Source organism: Coregonus lavaretus (genome assembly GCF_964263955.1).
Source record: "Coregonus lavaretus genome assembly, chromosome: 27".
Taxonomy (NCBI): domain Eukaryota; kingdom Metazoa; phylum Chordata; class Actinopteri; order Salmoniformes; family Salmonidae; genus Coregonus; species Coregonus lavaretus.
The window spans coordinates 23,749,563-23,769,109 of NC_140014.1; the positions used below are offsets into that span (position 1 = coordinate 23,749,563).

Below are 19,547 nucleotides of genomic sequence, written 5' to 3' on the forward strand. Positions count from 1 at the left end.
TCACTTACCATAATTGCTTACACCTATCCATTTGATTGATCAGGTTTAACTTATAGCTAGACACCTCAATATGACAGACCAAACTATATCAGTGGAGGCTGCTGAGGGGAGGACGGCTCATAATAATGGCTGGAATGGAGTCAATTGAATGGTATCAACCACATGGAAACCATGGTTTGTTACCATTCCATTTACTCCATTCCAGACATTATGAGCCATCCTCCCCTCAGCAGCCTCCACTGAAATATATGTATAGCGAGGATAAATTCAGTCACCCAGATAGCTGATTAAACTGAGGAGTATTTCTGTCTGTAATAAAGCCATTTTGTGGGGGAAAACTAATTCTGATTGGCTGGGCCTTGCTCCCCAGTGGGTGGGCCTATGCCCTCCCAGGCCCACCCATGGCTGCACCCCTGCCCAGTCATGTGAAATCCATAGATTAGGGCCTAATGAATTTATTTCAATTGACTGATTTACTTATATGAACTGTAACTCAGTAAAATCATTCTAATTGTTCCATTTATATTTTTGTTCAGTATAGTTGCTCATTTAGCTTGTAAATGTATACTGTATGTTAATGTCCTCGTGCCCCAGGTCACCGTGTGCCTATCAGAACTGTGAATCACACATGTAATTACTGCAGTTACACACACAGTTTATGCCTGTGTTGGCATGTGTCGGTTGTGATTTGAGTGCCTGTGAGCACTTAGATGAGCAGTTGACTCTGGGACCAGAAAATATAGAGCTCACTAACAATGGACATGTGAGTGCTCACTAAACAATCTGTGAGGCAAAGAAGCCACTGTTTTCATCCAACGGGGGAACATCAATTATTGCTTAAGATGCCTCTTTAGAGGCACACACTGCAGGCCTGTGCTTACATAATCATTAAAAGCATACACTCACTGCTTCTCAATTAAAGTTCCTGTTGAATGCTTGCTGACCCAAATTTTTTTAAAAAAGCTGGTCATTGCCGTTGTTTCCCAAGATGTTGAACGTCACCCTGAGAGACTGGCTGAAGACTCTCAGGCCAGTTTACCACAGACATCCAGTTCCTTCATTGTTTGTAATGCCAAGGCAGACTGTTGAATGATGCACTCATTCATTTGCACACACAGCATAACACAGAGGCTCACTAGCTTCCATGAGTTGTGTTGACATGCAGACCACCTTTTGTGTCCTCAGTTGTTTTGTCAGTGTGCTTTTCTTTTATGGTCTGTTCCAGTTGTTTCTGGTAGCTGTTCTAACAGAGGCTGTAATCAATATAATGAGTGGATTCACTGCCTAACTGATAGGCCTGATGGACCAGAGCACTGCAGAGCTAAGTAGTTTGTTACTCACAGATGACACAACAACACAATGTTTTTTTTCTTCTGTCCTTTAGGGTCAAATGTGTAGAGTGGATCCTGACTGAATGGTGATTGATCCATTATGTCATTTTGGGCAAAGGTGGCTAGGTCAGGTCTGAGCTCAGCAGAAGTGTCATTGGCCTGTCTGCCATCCTGCCAGAGATGATGCTGTGAAGTTAGAGTCTGGCTCATTAGTTAGCACAGTAGTAAAGAAAAGCACTCAATGAGAATGACGCAGGGAGAGCCTACTTGTTATTCCCCCAGCACTCTTCTAGTCAACAGTCAGCTGAGAAGTGTTGGTAGAGGACCAGTACAGAGTTTCTCTTTGGAGGTTTGGTGTCCCAAACCTCCATTTCCAGCTCAGGGAGCCACACATCCTGACTGTTTTTACGGTATCTTGGGACGGCTTTGTTCTAAGATAATGCTAACTGGATGTTCGAGCAATGAACTGGTAGGGCACCTTAAATTATTAGAAAATACCTTAGAAATCAATAGCCTTCTTCTACATCTTCATTGTAAGTAAATGAAGAGAAACTTCCTGTGGGGTATGGAGCGCTAAAGGCTATTTATTGCCTTGTGAATGATTCAACTGGAATAGTATACTATCAATTCAAGGCTTTGGTGTTTTATTGATGATAGGGAAAATAATATAGCCTAGCATCAATTTGATAAGGTGCTGAAAGAGAACCTTGTCTTTGACACTTTTTAATGAGGATAAAATATGCTACTGGGTAACTTACAATGGAGTGTGAATGTGTCTTTTTCTACCGCTGGTGTTTGTCATCCGCTTTCTTTCTTTGTGTCAATGGCAAGTTGATTGATCCTAAAGAGGTTTGAAGCTCTTTCAAAAAAGGACTATATGAAGTGATTTAATCCTCCATTTTATTCAGTGCAAATTCTGTGTGGTCAGGTGAGGTCACCAGCACACACATTTCTGTGACACATCCAAGCGTGTGGTGTGTTTATGCATGTGTGTGTGTGTGTGTGTGAAGAACACTGATTCAATGAGAAAAGTTCAATGCGCAGTGCCTTTTTGGATTGTAGAACTAATTGGCACAGTAACCATAACTAGACCAATCTGCAACTCTGGACTATCTGGGGCATTGCATAAACAGTAGTCAAATTGGCCTTTTGCATCTGCTTTGACTATAGAACACTTAGTAGGTCAAGTTATCCCAATTATTACTGTCGCCCTTATGCAAATTCTTGGCTGTGCGCACGTGTGAGCTTCACTTAGGTGTGAGATGACAGCCACTGTTAATGATCTGATAAAGGTTGAACAGGAGGGTTTTGGGAGAGCTGAAATTTTAGGAGGATATGAATAGGACCCAGAGATCTCCCAGTCTCCTATTTTCTCTTCTTGCGGGCTCAGGAAGAAATCCATATAAATGATTGATAAAGTGACTTCACTGTAATTTGAATAATGCATTGGTCCTATTCCTGCCTGGCGTTTTGTATGGTAATGTGCTGTGGGAGGCTGAGGTACTCGATCTGCTCTGTAAATGACTGATTTAAATACAGCAACCCAACCCACTCTGGTGAGGTGTATGTGTGTGTGTATATGTGCGAGCTACAGAATGAAGAATGGGGGCTGGGGAGTGCGGTGACGTGTAGGCTAGCCTTTCCCCTGTCACCTCTCATTAGTGACACACAGCCCAGCTATCCTTGCCTTTCCTTATCTTGCCACTCCCCTCCCCAAACCCACCACAGGCTCGTCCCAGTCCCAGTCTCAACACCCTGCTCCAGCCCAGCTGTCTCCCTCCACCCACACCCCCAGACATCCTTCCTCTTCTCATTTGACATCAGTGAGAAAGAGAGAGTGTGGGGTTAGACTTGGGAAGCTGAGGAGACACTGAGTGTCCAGGTCTCAAGAAAATAGTTGTTTTACAAACATTAAGATATGCTTCCAGGATCCTAGTTGAATATGTGGTAATTGTGGTTCTTGCAGTTGATTGTGTTTGGGCTCTAGCTGTGTATAGCGGGGGGAGTGTATCGTTTAGCTGGCGTTAAGGGATGTATTGTTTACTCTGCATCTGTCCTGCCCATCAGAGGACCCTTGTCTGCAAACAAGACAGCACATCTCAGGGGTTTTCTCTTTATCCTGGATATTCAAATTCTCTACACAAATCCAGACCTAATTCCCTCTGAAGCCTGGCACAGTTTTATTAGGTTTTAGTGTATTGCAGTGTGAATGTTTGGTTTACCATTGTGTGTATTGATTAAGAGCATGTGGTTTTCCAGGGAGCCCCTGGGAGGCTGGTTAAAGTGCTGCTCTATGGGAGCAGACACAGTGATTTATTAGTGTGCTGGGGGAAAAACTGCCTTCTGAGATAAAGCAGATCTTCCATCACATTGGAATTCCCCGCCAGCCTCCCAGAAGGTCAGGAGCTGCTATACTGTGTGTGTGTTTTTGTTGGTTTTGGGGAGATTGGGTTGTCCTTATAATCTTTAGATTTGTATCAAACATTGTTTTGCTATAGGCAATGTCAATTATGTGACTTATTATGGCAATTCCACGGAAACGGAATTACGCTTTGATTACGTTTTTTTCACTTTAAAATGTATGCCAAACAAAAACCATTTGATTTCAAAGTTTAACAACCATACAACTCTAACAATTTCCACAGAAACTAATTTAGTGGAAGAACTGTGCAGATGCAAACTTTGGTAACGTAATTACAGTAAAATCTCCCTCAGGTTTTTATGCAACCACGTTTTACAAAAACTCTGTTAAATATCTGCTCCGAATTAAGATTCAAATATGTCTGCAATAATAATAGGGTTTCAGCTATGATATGACATCTTGAGTTTGAAAAAAAATCTATTTTGGTTATTGAACGACAGTAAGTGAAGTGGATTTATACCCAGTAACAGAATGATGGTAATAGAATGACATCATGGGTCCCTGATCTGTACTACACAGAAATGCATAATTGTTCTCCTGATGTTTCACGAGTTTGGACATCACAGTACAGTAGACTGTACTCAACTGTGCTCTACTCACTGTACTGTACTGTGCTATCCAAACTTGTGAAACATACGTCTATGATAGGTTCGGATTTGGTCCGGTCCGTTTGTGGACGTTAACATCAAGGCCAGGGTGGACTGACCAAATGTAAACTACTTTTCGACGTCCGGTGTCGGTCGGTGCTCAGTGGGTGAGGATGCTGGTTACAGTAAATGGAAAGAGAGGAGGCTCCTGGGTAGGTGTCAGTAAGAGCTGGGAGAGGGGACATTAACTTAAGAATGAGAGCGAGAGGCAGAGAGAGGGAGGGGAGGGGAGAGAGGGAGGGTTTGACCACCAGACAACAGAAAGACATATAAAACCATTAAATCAAATCAAATCAAATCAAATTTTATTGGTCACATGCGCCGAATACAACAGGTGCAGACATTACAGTGAAATGCTTACTTACAGCCCTTAACCAACAGTGCATTTATTTTAAACAAAAAAAGTAAGAATAAAACAACAACAAAAAAGTGTTGAGAAAAAAAGAGCAGAAGTAAAATAAAGTGACAGTAGGGAGGCTATATATACAGTAAAATAAAGTGACAGTAGGGAGGCTATATATACAGGGGGGTACCGTTGCATAGTCAATGTGCGGGGGCACCGGCTAGTTGAGGTAGTTGTGGTAATATGTACATGTGGGTAGAGTTAAAGTGACTATGCATAAATACTTAACAGAGTAGCAGCAGCGTAAAAAGGATGGGGTGGGGGGGGCAGTGCAAATAGTCCGGGTAGCCATGATTAGCTGTTCAGGAGTCTTATGGCTTGGGGGTAGAAGCTGTTGAGAAGTCTTTTGGACCTAGACTTGGCACTCCGGTACCGCTTGCCGTGCGGTAGCAGAGAGAACAGTCTATGACTAGGGTGGCTGGAGTCTTTGACAATTTTGAGGGCCTTCCTCTGACACCGCCTGGTATAGAGGTCCTGGATGGCAGGGAGCTTTGCCCCAGTGATGTACTGGGCCGTACGCACTACCCTCTGTAGTGCCTTGCGGTCAGAGGCCAAGCAGTTGCCATACCAGGCGGTGATGCAACCAGTCAGGATGCTCTCGATGGTGCAGCTGTAGAATTTTTTGAGGATCTGAGGACCCATGCCAAATCTTTTTATTCTCCTGAGGGGGAATAGGCTTTGTCGTGCCCTCTTCACGACTGTCTTGGTGTGTTTGGACCATGATAGTTTGTTGGTGATGTGGACACCAAGGAACTTGAAGCTCTCAACCTGTTCCACTACAGCCCCGTCGATGAGAATGGGGGCGTGCTCAGTCCTCTTTTTTTTCCTGTAGTCCACAATCATCTCCTTTGTCTTGGTCACGTTGAGGGAGAGGTTGTTGTCCTGGCACCACACGGCCAGATCTCTGACCTCCTCCCTATAGGCTGTCTCATCGTTGTCGGTGATCAGGCCTACCACTGTTGTGTCGTCGGCAAACTTAATGATGGTGTTGGAGTCGTGCCTGGCCATGCAGTCATGGGTGAACAGAGAGTACAGGAGGGGACTGAGCACGCACCCCTGAGGGGCCCCCGTGTTGAGGATCAGTGTGGCAGATGTGTTGTTACCTACCCTTACCACCTGGGGGCGGCCCGTCAGGAAGTCCAGGATCCAGTTGCAGAGGGAGGTGTTTAGTCCCAGGATCCTTAGCTTAGTGATGAGCTTAGAGGGCACTATGGTGTTGAATGCTGAGCTGTAGTCAATGAATAGCATTCTCACGTAGGTGTTCCTCTTGTCCAGGTGGGAAAGGGCAGTGTGGAGTGCGATAGAGATTGCATCATCTGTGGATCTGTTGGGGCGGTATGCAAATTGGAGTGGGTCTAGGGTTTCTGGGATTATGCTGTTGATGTGAGCCATGACCAGTCTTTCAAAGCACTTCATGGCTACAGACGTCAGTGCTACGGGTCGGTAGTCATTTAGGCAGGTTATCTTAGAGTTCTTGGGCACGGGGACTATGGTGGTCTGCTTGAAACATGTTGGTATTACAGACTCAGTCAGGGACATGTTGAAAATGTCAGTGAAGACACTTGCCAGTTGGTCAGCACATGCTCGGAGTACACGTCCTGGTAATCCGTCTGGCCCTGCGGCCTTGTGAATGTTGACCTGCTTAAAAGTCTTACTCACATCGGCTACGGAGAGCGTGATCACATAGTCGTCCGGAACAGCTGGTGCTCTCATGCATGCTTCAGTGTTGCTTGCCTCGAAGCGAGCATAGAAGTGGTTTAGCTCGTCTGGTAGGCTTGTGTCACTGGGCAGCTCGCGGCTGTGCTTCCCTTTGTAGTCTGTAATAGTTTTCAAGCCCTGCCACATCCGACGAGCGTCAGAGCCAGTGTAGTATGATTCAATCTTAGACCTGTATTGACTCTTTGCCTGTTTGATGGTTCGTCGGAGGTCATAGCGGGATTTCTTATAAGCGTCCGGGTTAGAGTCCCGTTCCTTGAAAGCGGCAGCTCTACCCTTTAGCTCAGTGCGGATGTTTCCTGTAATCCATGGCTTCTGGTTGGGGTATGTACGTACGGTCACTGTGGGGACGACATCATCGATGCACTTATTGATGAAGCCAGTGACTGATGTGGTGTACTCCTCAATGCTGTCTGAAGAATCCCGGAACATGTTCCAGTCTGTGCTAGCAAAACAGTCCTGTAGCTTAGCATCTGCGTCATCTGACCACTTTTTTATTAGCCGAATCACTGGTGCTTCCTGCTTCAGTTTTTGCTTATAAGCAGGAATCAGGAGGATAGAGTTATGGTCAGATTTGCCAAATGGAGGGCGAGGGAGAGCTTTGTATGCGTCTCTGTGTGTGGAGTAAAGGTGGTCTAGAGTTTTTTCCCCTCTGGTTGCACATTTAACATGCTGGTAGAAATGAGGTAGAACGGATTTAAGTTTCCCTGCATTAAAAAAAGTCCCCGGCTACTAGGAGCGCTGCATCTGGATGAGCGTTTTCCTGTTGATTAATGGCCTTGTACAACTCATTCAGTGCAATCTTAATGCCAGCATTGGTTTGTGGTGGTAAATAGACAGCTATGAAAAATATAGATGAAAACTCTCTTGGTAAATAGTGTGGTCTACAGCTTATCATAAGATACTCTACCTCAGGCGAGCAAAACCTCGAGACTTCCTTAGTATTTGATTTTGTGCACCAGCTGTTGTTTACAAATATACACAGACCGCCACCCCTTGTCTTACCAGAGTCTGCCGTTCTATCCTGCCGATGTAGCGTATAGCCTGCTAGCTGAATGTTGTCATTGTTGTCGTTCAGCCACGACTCCGTGAAACATAAGATATTACAGTTTTTAATGTCCCGTTGGTAGGATAACCGTAATCTTAAATCGTCAATTTTATTCTCAAAAGATTGAACGTTGGCTAATAGGATTGATGGGAGAGGCAGTTTACTCGTTCGCCGTCGGATCCTTACAAGGCACCCGGATCTGCGTCCACGATATCTCCGTCTCTTCCTCACGCGAATGACGGGGATCTGGGCCTTGTTGGGTGTCTGTAGAATATCCTTCGCGAACGCCTCGTTGAAGAAAAAGTATTCGTCCAATACCAGGTGAGTAATCGCTGTCCTGATATCCAGAAGCTCTCTTTGGTTATAAGAGACGATGGCAGAAACATTATGTACAAAATAAATTACAAATAACGCGGAAAAACACACATAATAGTACAATTGGTTAGAGGGCTGTAAAACGGCAGCCATCTTCTTCCGGCGCTGTCTGCCAGTCTGCCAGCTGCCAGCTGAACAACAGTATGCAAGTGGAAGGGAGGACAGTAGCAGGTGACCCAACTGTGATTTGTCACTTATGATTTCCCATTGTAGCTGTTTCAGTTGCAGTAATTCCGTTACAGATTTTTGGGTTCACGAGTTTTAACCACTTAATAATTAATAAACAATATTCATATCAGGTAAACAACTTCTCCAAAACAAAATATAAGTGTTGATATTAGTTGGCAGGGGGTGTTTAGTCAACATAAATCAAAGCTTTTACTTATGCCAAATTTTTTAGTTGGAAAATGTATCTATGCATTTTCCCCCAAAAAATATAGACTCTTAAAGGCTCTGCGTGGTCAATCCAGCGTCTGCATTGGCTGTACAGCATTTACGGCAATACGATTGACGAGGGCAGCATTTTCTGAGCTAAACTGACCAAGACGCACCTCCTCCAACAACACATAAAACCTCACAATTCTGCCTAAAAACAGCAACAATTTCTCTCAACCATTGGCATATGGGCTTTTTAGGTGAGCGCTGATGCCGCCCTGTGATAAGCAGTGTCCACTTTGTCAAAGGCGCAAAATATTTTGCTTGTCCATTCCCAGCACGCCTCTCCAGGGTGCTGTTGGAGAAATTCATCGCTGCGGCGCTCCCCCAACGTTCCCTCAATTATCTAACAGAAATCATTAGCAGATATAGGATATGGTAGAAAGAGTATGTGGCCTTTTCTGTAGCCTACAAGATGGAGATAAAATGTATGACAATGTAGTGAGACGGACGCTTTTTACATCATGCAGGTTTCTCCGATCAAATAGCCTAACCTAAATGGTGCTCAATCAAATAAAAAATGCGCTGTCGTGTTAACAAACAATATATCCTAAAAACCGGACAGGTAAAATGGACAATCACAACTGTTGTCCAGGAGTTTCACCCCATTGTCATGATCAACTGATCATAGCGAAAAATAAAAAACTTCTGCATTTCCCGCTGTGTAAACACATACAGTTCAAGTCGGAGGTTTACATACACTTAGGTTGGAGTCATTAAAACTCATTTTTCAACCACTCCACACATTTCTTGTTAACAAACTATAGTTTTGGCAAGTCGGTTAGGACATCTACTTTGTGCATGACACAAGTAATTTTTCCAACAATTGTTTACAGACAGATTATTTCACTCACTGTATCACAATTCCAGTGGGTTAGAAGTTTACATACACTAAGTTGACTGTGCCTTTAAACAGCTTGGAAAATTCCAGAAAATGATGTCATGGCTTTAGAAGCTTCTTATAGGCTAATTGACATCATTTGAGTCAATTGGAGTTGTACCTGTGGATGTATTTCAAGGCTTACCTTCAAACTCAGTGCCTCTTTGCTTGACATCATGGGAAAATCAAAACAAATCAGACAAGACCTCAGAAAAAAATATTGTAGACCTCCACAAGTCTGGTTCATCCTTGGGAGCAATTTCCAAATGCCTGAAGGTACCACGTTCATCTGTACAAACAATAGTACGCAAGTATAAACACCATGGGACCACACAGCCATCATACCGCTCAGGAAGGAGACGCGTTCTGTCTCCTAGAGATGAACGTACTTTGGTGCGAAAAGTGCAAATCAATCCCAGAACAACAGCAAAGGACCTTGTGAAGATGCTGGAGGAAACAGGTACAAAAGTATCTATATCCACAGTAAAAACGAGTCCTATATCAACATAACCTGAAAGGCCGCTCAGCAAGGAAGAAGCCACTGCTCCAAAACCGCCGTAAAAAAGCCAGACTACGGTTTGCAACTGCACATGGGGACAAAGATTGTACTTTTTGGAGAAATGTCCTCTGGTCTGATGAAACAAAAATAGAACTGTTTGGCCATAATGACCATCGTTATGTTTGGAGGAAAAAGGGGGTGGCTTGCAAGCCGAAGAACACCATCCCAACCGTGAAGCACGGGGGTGGCAGCATCATGCTGTGGGGGTGCTTTGCTGCAGGAGGGACTGGTGCACTTCACAACAAAATAGATGGCATCATGAGGAAGGAAAATTATGTGGATATATTGAAGCAACATCTCAAGACATCAGTCAGAAAGTTAAAGCTTGGTCGCAAATGGGTCTTCCAAATGGACAATGACCCCAAGCATACTTCCAAAGTTGTGGCAAAATGGCTTAAGGACAACAAAGTCAAGGTATTGGAGTGGCCAATACAAAGCCCTAACCTCAATCCTATAGAACATTTGTGGGCAGAACTGAAAAAGCGTGTGCGAGCAAGGAGGCCAACAAACCTGACTCAGTTACACCAGCTCTGTCAGGAGGAATGGGCCAAAATTCACCCAACTTATTGTGGGAAGCTTGTGGAAGGCTACCCAAAACGTTTGACCCAAGTTAAACAATTTAAAGGCAATGCTACCAAATACTAATTGAGTGTATGTAAACTTCTGACCCATTGGGAATGTGATGAAAGAAATTGTCCGGAAAATATGCCTTTTCAACATCCTGGAAAATATATATTTTAAACATATGGAAAATACCTTTTCACCTTTCATTCAGAACCTACATTTAATCTAACGTCAAAGTCTGAAAAATGTCTTTTTAGATGTGTTTTCAATGTCATTTTGCTTACTGGGACTATTGTAGTTTTGTGGGGGGCTGCATTATTTGGTCTCGCCTTGGGCGGCAGAACGGCAAGGACCGGCCATGCTTCACATGTTGGTGCTAATTGATCTTTTTCGGTGGAAATGCCCATTTATCGTTTGAAAACTGACAGTAGCAGACCACCGTGACTTGTACTTGCCAACAGACATAAAGACTTGCAGACGGTTTACTTCATATTTCAGATCTCAAACTGCTGTCAACCACAGTTAATACTTGGTGGAAGCACCTTTGTCAGCAATTACAGCTGTAAATCATTTTGAATAAGATTCTACCAACTTTGCACAACTTATTGTTGACAAGCATACCCATAACATGATGCTGCCACCACAATACTTGAAAATACAAAGGGTTTACAACATTGTATTCACTCCCCATTACTGGCCTGTATGACAAAGTGAAAATACAAATAAAATACAAATAAATATGAAAGGAGCTTATACTTAAACTGAAAATCAACCAATCCTCCATCATTAACGCAATGGAAAGGTCAAATGCTTTATTGTCTAAAAATTGAAAGTACGTGGGCGATGGAGTGAAACAAAATGGTGCAGTTTGAGGCCATGTGGCCAAAGTGATGCGGGTGCTGGAGATGGGGCTGTGTGCTAGTGGGTCTGGGCAGGTGTGATGTTGTTGTTTGTATGTGTATGTTTTGTATTGTTTATAAAATATAAAATAACATATCTTTAAGAAATATGAAAGGAGCAAAACCCAGGTAAAAAGTTAAAGGAAAACCTGCCTCAGTCTTCTGAATACCTAACCCTGGGATAGAGTTTTTATTTTTCAGTGGGACAATTACAAACATTTTAATGCCAAAGACCAGCATGGCTTTCCAAGAGCTGTTGAGTGTTCCTGAGGGGTCCAGTCTCAGTCATGACTTAAAGCTGCTTAAAAATCAGGGACAAGGTTTGAATATTGCTGTCCTTCAATGATTCCCAACCAAGTGTACTGAGCTTCAGCAATTTTGAGTTGTGCAGAGTTGGTAGACTCTTATTCAAAATGATTTACAGCTGTAATTGCTGACAAATGTGCTTCCACCAAGTATTCATTTTGGGGGTGTGAACATACGCAATCAAGAGATCCTTGTTTTTTAATTTTAAAAAATGTCTATACTTTTTCTTTCACTTTGAAAATGTGGAGCAGATTGTGTAGCTTTGTAGGAAAAAAATCTAATTGAATCCCTTTTTTAGAATTTGTTTTAAGGCAGTTAAATGTGACAACTGTGCATGGGGTGTGTAGACTCACTAGGCACTGTATGTCTAACAGATCAAGTGAGGTTGGTTGCAGGGGCAACCTGGAGCTAGTGCTGAGGCTGGGGCTGCAGAGGGGTTGAGCTGGGGTTTGTATGGGGCTTTTGGTTTAAAAGAGGTAGGCTGGACAGGGCTGGGGTCTGGTTCCCCACAAAGATCGCCATTCATCTGTATTGCGTTTATTGCCTGCGCCAGTCAACATTTTGTGAGAAAGTGCCCGAGATGTAGATATAAAATAATATCAACATTTGTATTCTTCATATTAGCCTTTGCACGTATAGGGAGTGTTATACAAGAGGAAGTTAATGATTTGATTTTCAAAAGGAATTTTCATCCTCTATCTGAAAAATATATAGTACCAGTCCAAAGTGTGGACACATCTACTCATTCAAGTTTTTTTTTTTTTTTTTTTTTTACTATTTTCTACATTACACTATACAAGACATCAAAACTATGAAATAACACACATGGAATCATGTAGTAACCAAAAAGTGTTAAACAAATCAAAATATTTTATATTTGAGATTTTTCAAAGTAGCCACCCTTTGCCTTGATGACAGCTTTGCACACTCTTGGCATTCTCTCAACCAGCTTCATGAGGTAGTCACCTGGAATGCATTTCAATTAACAGGTGTGCCTTGTTAAAAGTTAATTTGTGGAATTTCTTTCCTTAATTGAGCCAATCAGTTGTGTTGTGGCAAGGTAGGGGTGGTATACAGAATATAGCCCTATTTGGTAAAAGACCAAGTCCATATTATGGCAAGAACAGCTCAAATAAGCAAAGGGAAACGACAGTCCATCATTACTTTTAAGACATGAAGGTCAGTCAATCCGGAAAATGTCAAGAACTTTTAAAGTTTCTTCAAGTGCAGTCGCAAAAACCATGAAGCGCTATGATGAAACTGGCTCTCATGAGGACCGCCACAGGAAAGGAAGACCCAGAGTTACCTCTGCTGCTCATTAGAGTTACCAGCCTCAGAAATTGCAGCCCAAATAAATGCTTCACAGAGTTCAAGTAACAGACACATCTCAACATCAACTGTTCAGAGGAGACTGCGTGAATCGGGCCTTCATGGTCGAATTGCTGCAAAGAAACCACTACTAAAGGACACCAATAAGAAGAAGAGACTTGCTTGGGCCAAGAAACACGAGCAATGGACATTAGACCGGTGGAAATCTGTCCTTTGGTCTGATGAGTCCAAATTTTAGATTTTTGGTTCCAACCACTGTGTCTTTGTGAGACACAGAGTAGGTGAACGGATGATCTCCGCATGTGTGGTTCCCACTGTGAAGCAGTGAGGAGGAGGTATAATTATGTGGGGGTGCTTTGCTGGTGATACTGGCAGTGATTTATTTAGAATTCAAGGCACACTTAACCAGCATGGCTACCACAGCATTCTGCAGCGATACGCCATCCCATCTGGTTTGCGCTTATTGGGACTATCATTTGTTTTTCAACAGGACAATGACCCAACACACCTCCAGGCTGTGTAAGGGCTATTTGACCAAGAAGGAGAGTGATGGAGTGCTGCATCAGATGACCTGGCCTCCACAATCACCCGACCTCAACCCAATTGAGATGGTTTGGGATGAGTTGGACTGCAGAGTGAAGGAAATGCAGCCAACAAGTGCCTAGCATATGTGGGAACTCCTTCAAGACTGTTGGAAAAGCATTCCAGGTGAAGCTGGTTGAGAGAATGCCAAGAATGTGCAAAGCTGTCATCAAGGCAAAGGGTGGCTACTTTGAAGAATCTCAAATATAAAATATATTTTGATTTTGTTTAACACAATTCCATATGTGTTATTTCATAGTTTTGAAGTCTTCGCTATTATTCTACAATGTAGAAAATAGTACAAAAATAAAGAAAAACCCTTGAATGAGTAGGTGTGTCCAAACGTTTTACTGGTACTGTATATTTTTTTAATTTTTAACAATGGGGGATTGAGATCAGTCAAAAGTAACAGAGATTCCTTCACCCCTGGCCAGGATGTATGGTTATGCATTGACTAATACAATTCAAACAGACCAATTTCATCAGGCCTTAATCCCCATGGCACGTTACTCAGTAACAGAGTTACTGAAAACAATCCAATCACTCCATGGCTAACCCCCCTGCTCCCTCTCCTCTCCCCCTCTCAGGCATGGCAGGCTGGGCTTGGGTGTCTAAGGAGGCTCCAGAGGACCAGGACCTGAGAGAGGGAGCCGACGGCTGAGGAACTAAGCACTTCTCCTGGGCAGAATGAAGATGCAGGAGGCGAGATCCCTGAACAACAAGTGAAGAAGAGTGACGATGGGTGCCAATGCATCCAGCTATCCGCACTCATGCTCCCCTCGTATAGGGGGAAACACACAGACACAACAGACCTTCATAGGTAAGTTGCAATGTTCTTACTTTACTGTAATACTGTATGCATCTTCAAAGTCCTCAGTGGGACATATCATCAGTGTCCTCAACAGACCTTCATGGCAAGGATATGAACATAGTTAACCGATATATGCTTAAAATCTGATTCATGATACAGCACAGGAGGTTGGTGTCACCTTAATTGGGGAGAACAGGCTCGTGGTAATTACTGGAGCGGAATCAGTGGAATGGTATCAAATAAATCAAACGCATGGTTTCCAGGTGTTTGATGCCATTCCATTTGCGCGGTTCCAGACAGTATTATGAGCCGTTCTCCCCTCAGCAGCAGCCTCTGTGATACAGGAATGTGCAAGTCATTGTGGAGGGTGGTTGGTTGGAGTTTATCTTTTCAGTTCCAGCAACTGATTCAGGCTCTAGTTTTTACAAACCAAGTTCTGTCAGTCAACTTTTTTTTTTCTTGAATTATGAAATTGAAGTCATCTGTGTCTGGTTTGCTGGGCTGGAAGTGTTCAAGCTGCATTCTATTAGTTTTATTTTCTCTGGCGGCTCTCGCAGAAAACTGCTCAATCATCCACCGCTGCCTCTGTTAATTTCCATTTCAGATTCCAAGCATCAATCCCTAATTCATTATCTAGGCCTTATTTATGGCCATTTATTCTTGGCTGCTGATGAATTTACTCAGATTTGATAGGCTTTTTGAGACAGTTTTGGATTCAATCAATGTCTGCTTAAGGAAAACCGCAGGCTTTTACACTCATATTCTTGTTAAGCCTTTCTTGTCCGTAGTTCTAGAGACATACAGTAGGTCCAAACTCAGGGAGATTTGATTGAGTTGAAAGCCCTGTAGATTGCAGAAATAAACTGATGTTCTTTCCAGTTGTAAGGATTGTTGGTTGTAAGCTAAAGTCGTTGCTGTGCAGGCGTAGACGAAGGATGATTCACAGTATTAGAATGACTACTATGTGGGTCACTGTGATTGATGCTCAGGGAAGTAAGGGCAGAGAGAGACTTTTCTATTTGGCAGTGCTGCCTCTGACGCAAGCGTCCCCTCTCTCCAGCCAAACATCACTGCTATTAGGGGTAGTTCATTTGTGTATGGGTGGACTGCATAAGACTACAGAGGAGGGGGGACTTTCCTACCCCCAGACTGACACAATCCAAAACGTTGTAGTCCATGTTCTACTTGCTGTTGTCCTCTAATTCCATCCATCCTTTAATCAAAGTCAGCTTTATTAGCATATAGACCCCTTGATGCTTGTGATGACATCTGATGGGATTTTGGTAATGATGGCCTGTTCCTTAACACAGACAGTTGAATTATCTGTGAAATGAGACTAGGGCATTAGATCAAGGGAGTGCCAAGCATGCTATGGGGGAGTTAGAGGAGAGTGGTGTGTCTAGACTGCCAGGTCAAATGGCCGGCCTAGGAGGAAAGACCGCTTGGGTTTAATATGGTCATGATTTCAGAATAGAATAGGCAAACTGGATGATATCAAGCCCTAGGAATTGACTGCATTTAGAAAACAGCTGTGGAAAAACAAGATACATGTATCATATTAATAAAATCCTTCTTGACTTCTTTCCCGTTTAAAAAAACAAAACAAAAATATTAAAATATTTGAACCAGCAGACCTCTGTGTTATGTTATGTGTTGCAGGGACGTCGTCATACTCCCAGCAGGGCTATGGCTGGGAGTCCAAGCTGTACAGCCTGGAGCAGGGTCACGACAAGCCCCATGACAGGAAGAAGAAGAGCCTGGGTCTGGCCACCCTCAAGAAGAGGTTCATCAAGCGCCGTAAGTCCAGCCGCTCTGCCGACCATGCCCGCTTGATGCGGGAGCTCCTGTCGGGGTGGGATGTGCGTGATGCTAACGCCCTGGTGGAGGAGTACGAGGGCACATCCTCCCTCAAGGAGCTGAGCTTCCATGCCAGCCTGGCGCGGGCCGAGGCACCCAGCCTGCAGCGTGACCTGGCTGCCCTCTACCAGCACAAGTACTGCACCGACTTGGACCTCATCTTCCAGGACACCTGTTTCCCCGCCCACCGCGCTGTGCTGGCTGCCCGCTGTCCCTTCTTCAAGACCCTGCTGTCGTCCTCCCCGGGGTACGGCGCCGAGGTCCTCATGGACATAGAGACGGCAGGCATCGACGTGCCCATGTTCTCTGCACTGCTGCACTACCTGTACACAGGGGAGTTTGGGGTGGGCGGGGCGGAGGACGCCAGGCTGCAGAACGTGGACGTGCTGGTGCAGCTGAGCGAGGAGTTTGGTACGCCCAACTCCCTGGAGGCAGACATGAGAGGGCTGTTTGACTACATGTGTTACTACGACGCCCTGCTCAGCTTCTCCTCTGACGCGGAGCTGGTGGAGGCCTACAGCAGTGGGGGGGCTGGAGGTGGCGTGGCCACAGGGGGAGGCGGGGGGCTGGGCTCCCCAGACGAGGACCTGAGGGCCCACAAGGCCGTGCTCTCGGCCCGCTCACCCTTTTTCAGGAACCTTCTGCAGCGGCGCATCCGCACAGGGGAGGAGATGACTGAGCGCACGCTCCAGACACCCACGCGCATCGTGCTGGACGAGTCCATCATCCCGCGGAAGTACGTGCGGGTCATCCTTCATTGCATGTATACAGACTTGGTGGAGCTGGGGCTGGTGCTGAGGGGGAGCCCCTCGGCCGGGAGCCTGGGGGAGGTGCAGGTCCTGATGGCCGGGGGCAGGGGAGGAGCCAGCACCCGCACTGAGGAGGCCATGGAGCTCTACCACATCGCCCTCTTCCTTGAGTTCAGCATGCTGGCACAAGGTAAGCTACTGTATCAACCATCCCTGTCCTGTCTGTCCTGTCCACAGTCACACTCTGGCTCAGAGTGGATATGAATGAATGGTTCTCAGTAGAGAGCTGGTGTTTACATTCAACCTGGTGGTACATGTCGAGTTCATCCCAGATCCCTTTATAATCTGTCTAGTGTATGAGGATGAATGGTAGTCTGGGAGGCTGCCTGTAGCAGCCAGTGAGAATATGCTTTGATGCTTTAAATCCTTTTAAATCGGGTCTGCTAAGGTGAATAAATGGGCTGCGTTATGAATTTGAAAGTCAATCTGTCATGCTAGGAGTGTTATTTTAATGGCATGGGTTTCCATATGATATTGCTCTTAGCTCTGTGACAGTATGGGTCTGACTGGGAATGGATATTCTTATAGAACTGCATCTCTGCATGCTGAAATCTATCATAGGTTAGCAGGACAGGAGTGTGAGCCAACATCAAGGCTTTTTATGTAGACTGGGCATTGGCACAACTGAAAAAGCTATCTCAATTGATCCATCCATGCCCATCCATCCCTACAATTCAAGGGTGGGCAATAATTTTGGTGGAGGGTCACACAGATTTTCTTTTGGGTACCGATTTGTTTGTCAAAAGCAATTTGCGGGCCATTATAATTTCAACATATTTCTATGTAGTTTTAGATGTTCAATAGTGGCCTAGAGTGTGTTTTAACCCAAAATAGTAATTTACAAAAAGATATACAGTAAAACTTTAATTAATAGCCCGGGCATTTATTTGCTTCAATCACTGAACACAACATTAGAGACAGGCTTCTATTTGAGCCAGGCGCCTATTTTCCTTAATGCACACAGCTTTTGCTCATTTGCATAGTTAATTGTTTAATTCCAGCATTCACTTCCAGCATTTTAATACATTTGTTCATTTCCTGCATGAATTTATCATTTACACACTGTCCTGTTTATGTAGTCTTAGTATGCGTCTGTTTTGAGATTTTCTTATTTTTTCTTGACAGAATTATTATTATTCTCGTCTTTGACTGTGCATTTCTGACAGTTCTTACTTTCGCCACTAGAGGGCGATCAGACAATTTCTGGGGGTCTGTTAGTGGTGCAAGAGACAGCTGTTTGTTCACCCGCACCCGCCCGCAATTGCTAATAACCCATCTGCAACTGCCAGACTATATGTGAAAAAATGAAGATCTGAGGCCCGCAACTGACCTAACCCGCTAATATAGAAAATGAAAGATTTTTTGACGGGGTGCAGGATTTTTATTGCCTGATTTAAGGGCCGTCCACACCAAGGACGATAACTATAATGAATAAGAAAATATAATTAGTTGTAATTCAAGTGAACAGGAGCGTTCACACTACAACAATAACTACAAAGAGTGGAAAACTATAAGGAAAGCTATCGTTTGGATCACTTTCAGAGCGATTTGTATTTTTTCCCTGTCCCTCCGAAGATAAAACATTGACAACCAATCAAAACGCATTCTATTGAAGCTGTCTAGGTGCGTAAGGCTGCTCAGAGAGAAGAGAAGGCAGAGTGCACGGTAAGCTTGCCTGAATAACTGGGCATGTGTGAGCATATTGGTGGCCACATTAATTATAGGACGACTTGGGAGAATGATAATCCCCGACAAACAGCGCACGAGAAGGCAATATTTTCAGATGGTAGGTTTATCTATTAACGCCGATACATCCTGACAAAATGCACACTGACTGGCCTGCTAATGTGCCTTTCTGGACCTAAACTGTCGAGAAAAGATCCATTACTGATCCAAATGGTTGCCTAATCAGGCCTAGGCTAGAGTATTATTATTTCGGAATGAAACATGCATTCAAAACGCAGGTCTTTTTAGCGGTTATTGAAAGGGCATATATTCACTGCAGTTTACAGCCTAGACTAAAATGATTTACTCACTAGAAATAAATCATAAAATGCATTATTGGATTGTGTTGTTATAGCCTAGGTACGTATGGGTGGTCCTCTGTAGCTCAATTGATAGAGCATGGCGCTTGTAACGCCAGGGTAATGGGTTCGATCCCCAGGACCACCCATACGTAAAAATGTATGCGCACATGACTGTAAGTCGCTTTGGATAAAAGCGTCTGCTAAATGGCTTATTATTATTATTATTATTATTATTATTATTATTATTACAGTGAGGGGAAAAAGTATTTGATCCCCTGCTGATTTTGTATGTTTGCCCACTGACAAAGACATGATCAGTCTATAATTTTAATGGTAGGTTTATTTGAACAGTGAGAGACCGAATAACAATAAAAAAATCATGTCATGTCAAAAATGTTATAAATTGATTTGCATTTTAATGAGGGAAATAAGTATTTGACCCCTCTGCAAAACATGACTTAGTACTTGTTGGCAATCACAGAGGTCAGACGTTTCTTGTAGTTGGCCACCAGGTTTGCACACATGTCAGGAGGGATTTTGTTCCACT

General features: G+C 43.9%; 1 protein-coding gene across 1 annotated transcript in view; it reads left to right on the forward strand.

Annotated features, from left to right (window-relative positions):
* LOC311102399 (BTB/POZ domain-containing protein 7-like) overlaps positions 1-19,547 on the forward strand; it is a 47,144-nt gene that overhangs the window by 7,692 nt on the left and 19,905 nt on the right. The window contains exons 2-3 of the mRNA XM_084143728.1: positions 14,084-14,316; positions 15,967-17,103. Of these exons, the coding sequence (XP_083999854.1) occupies positions 14,235-14,316; positions 15,967-17,103 (1,219 nt within the window). The 5' untranslated portion in view covers positions 14,084-14,234. The remainder of the gene's footprint in view (positions 1-14,083; positions 14,317-15,966; positions 17,104-19,547) is intronic.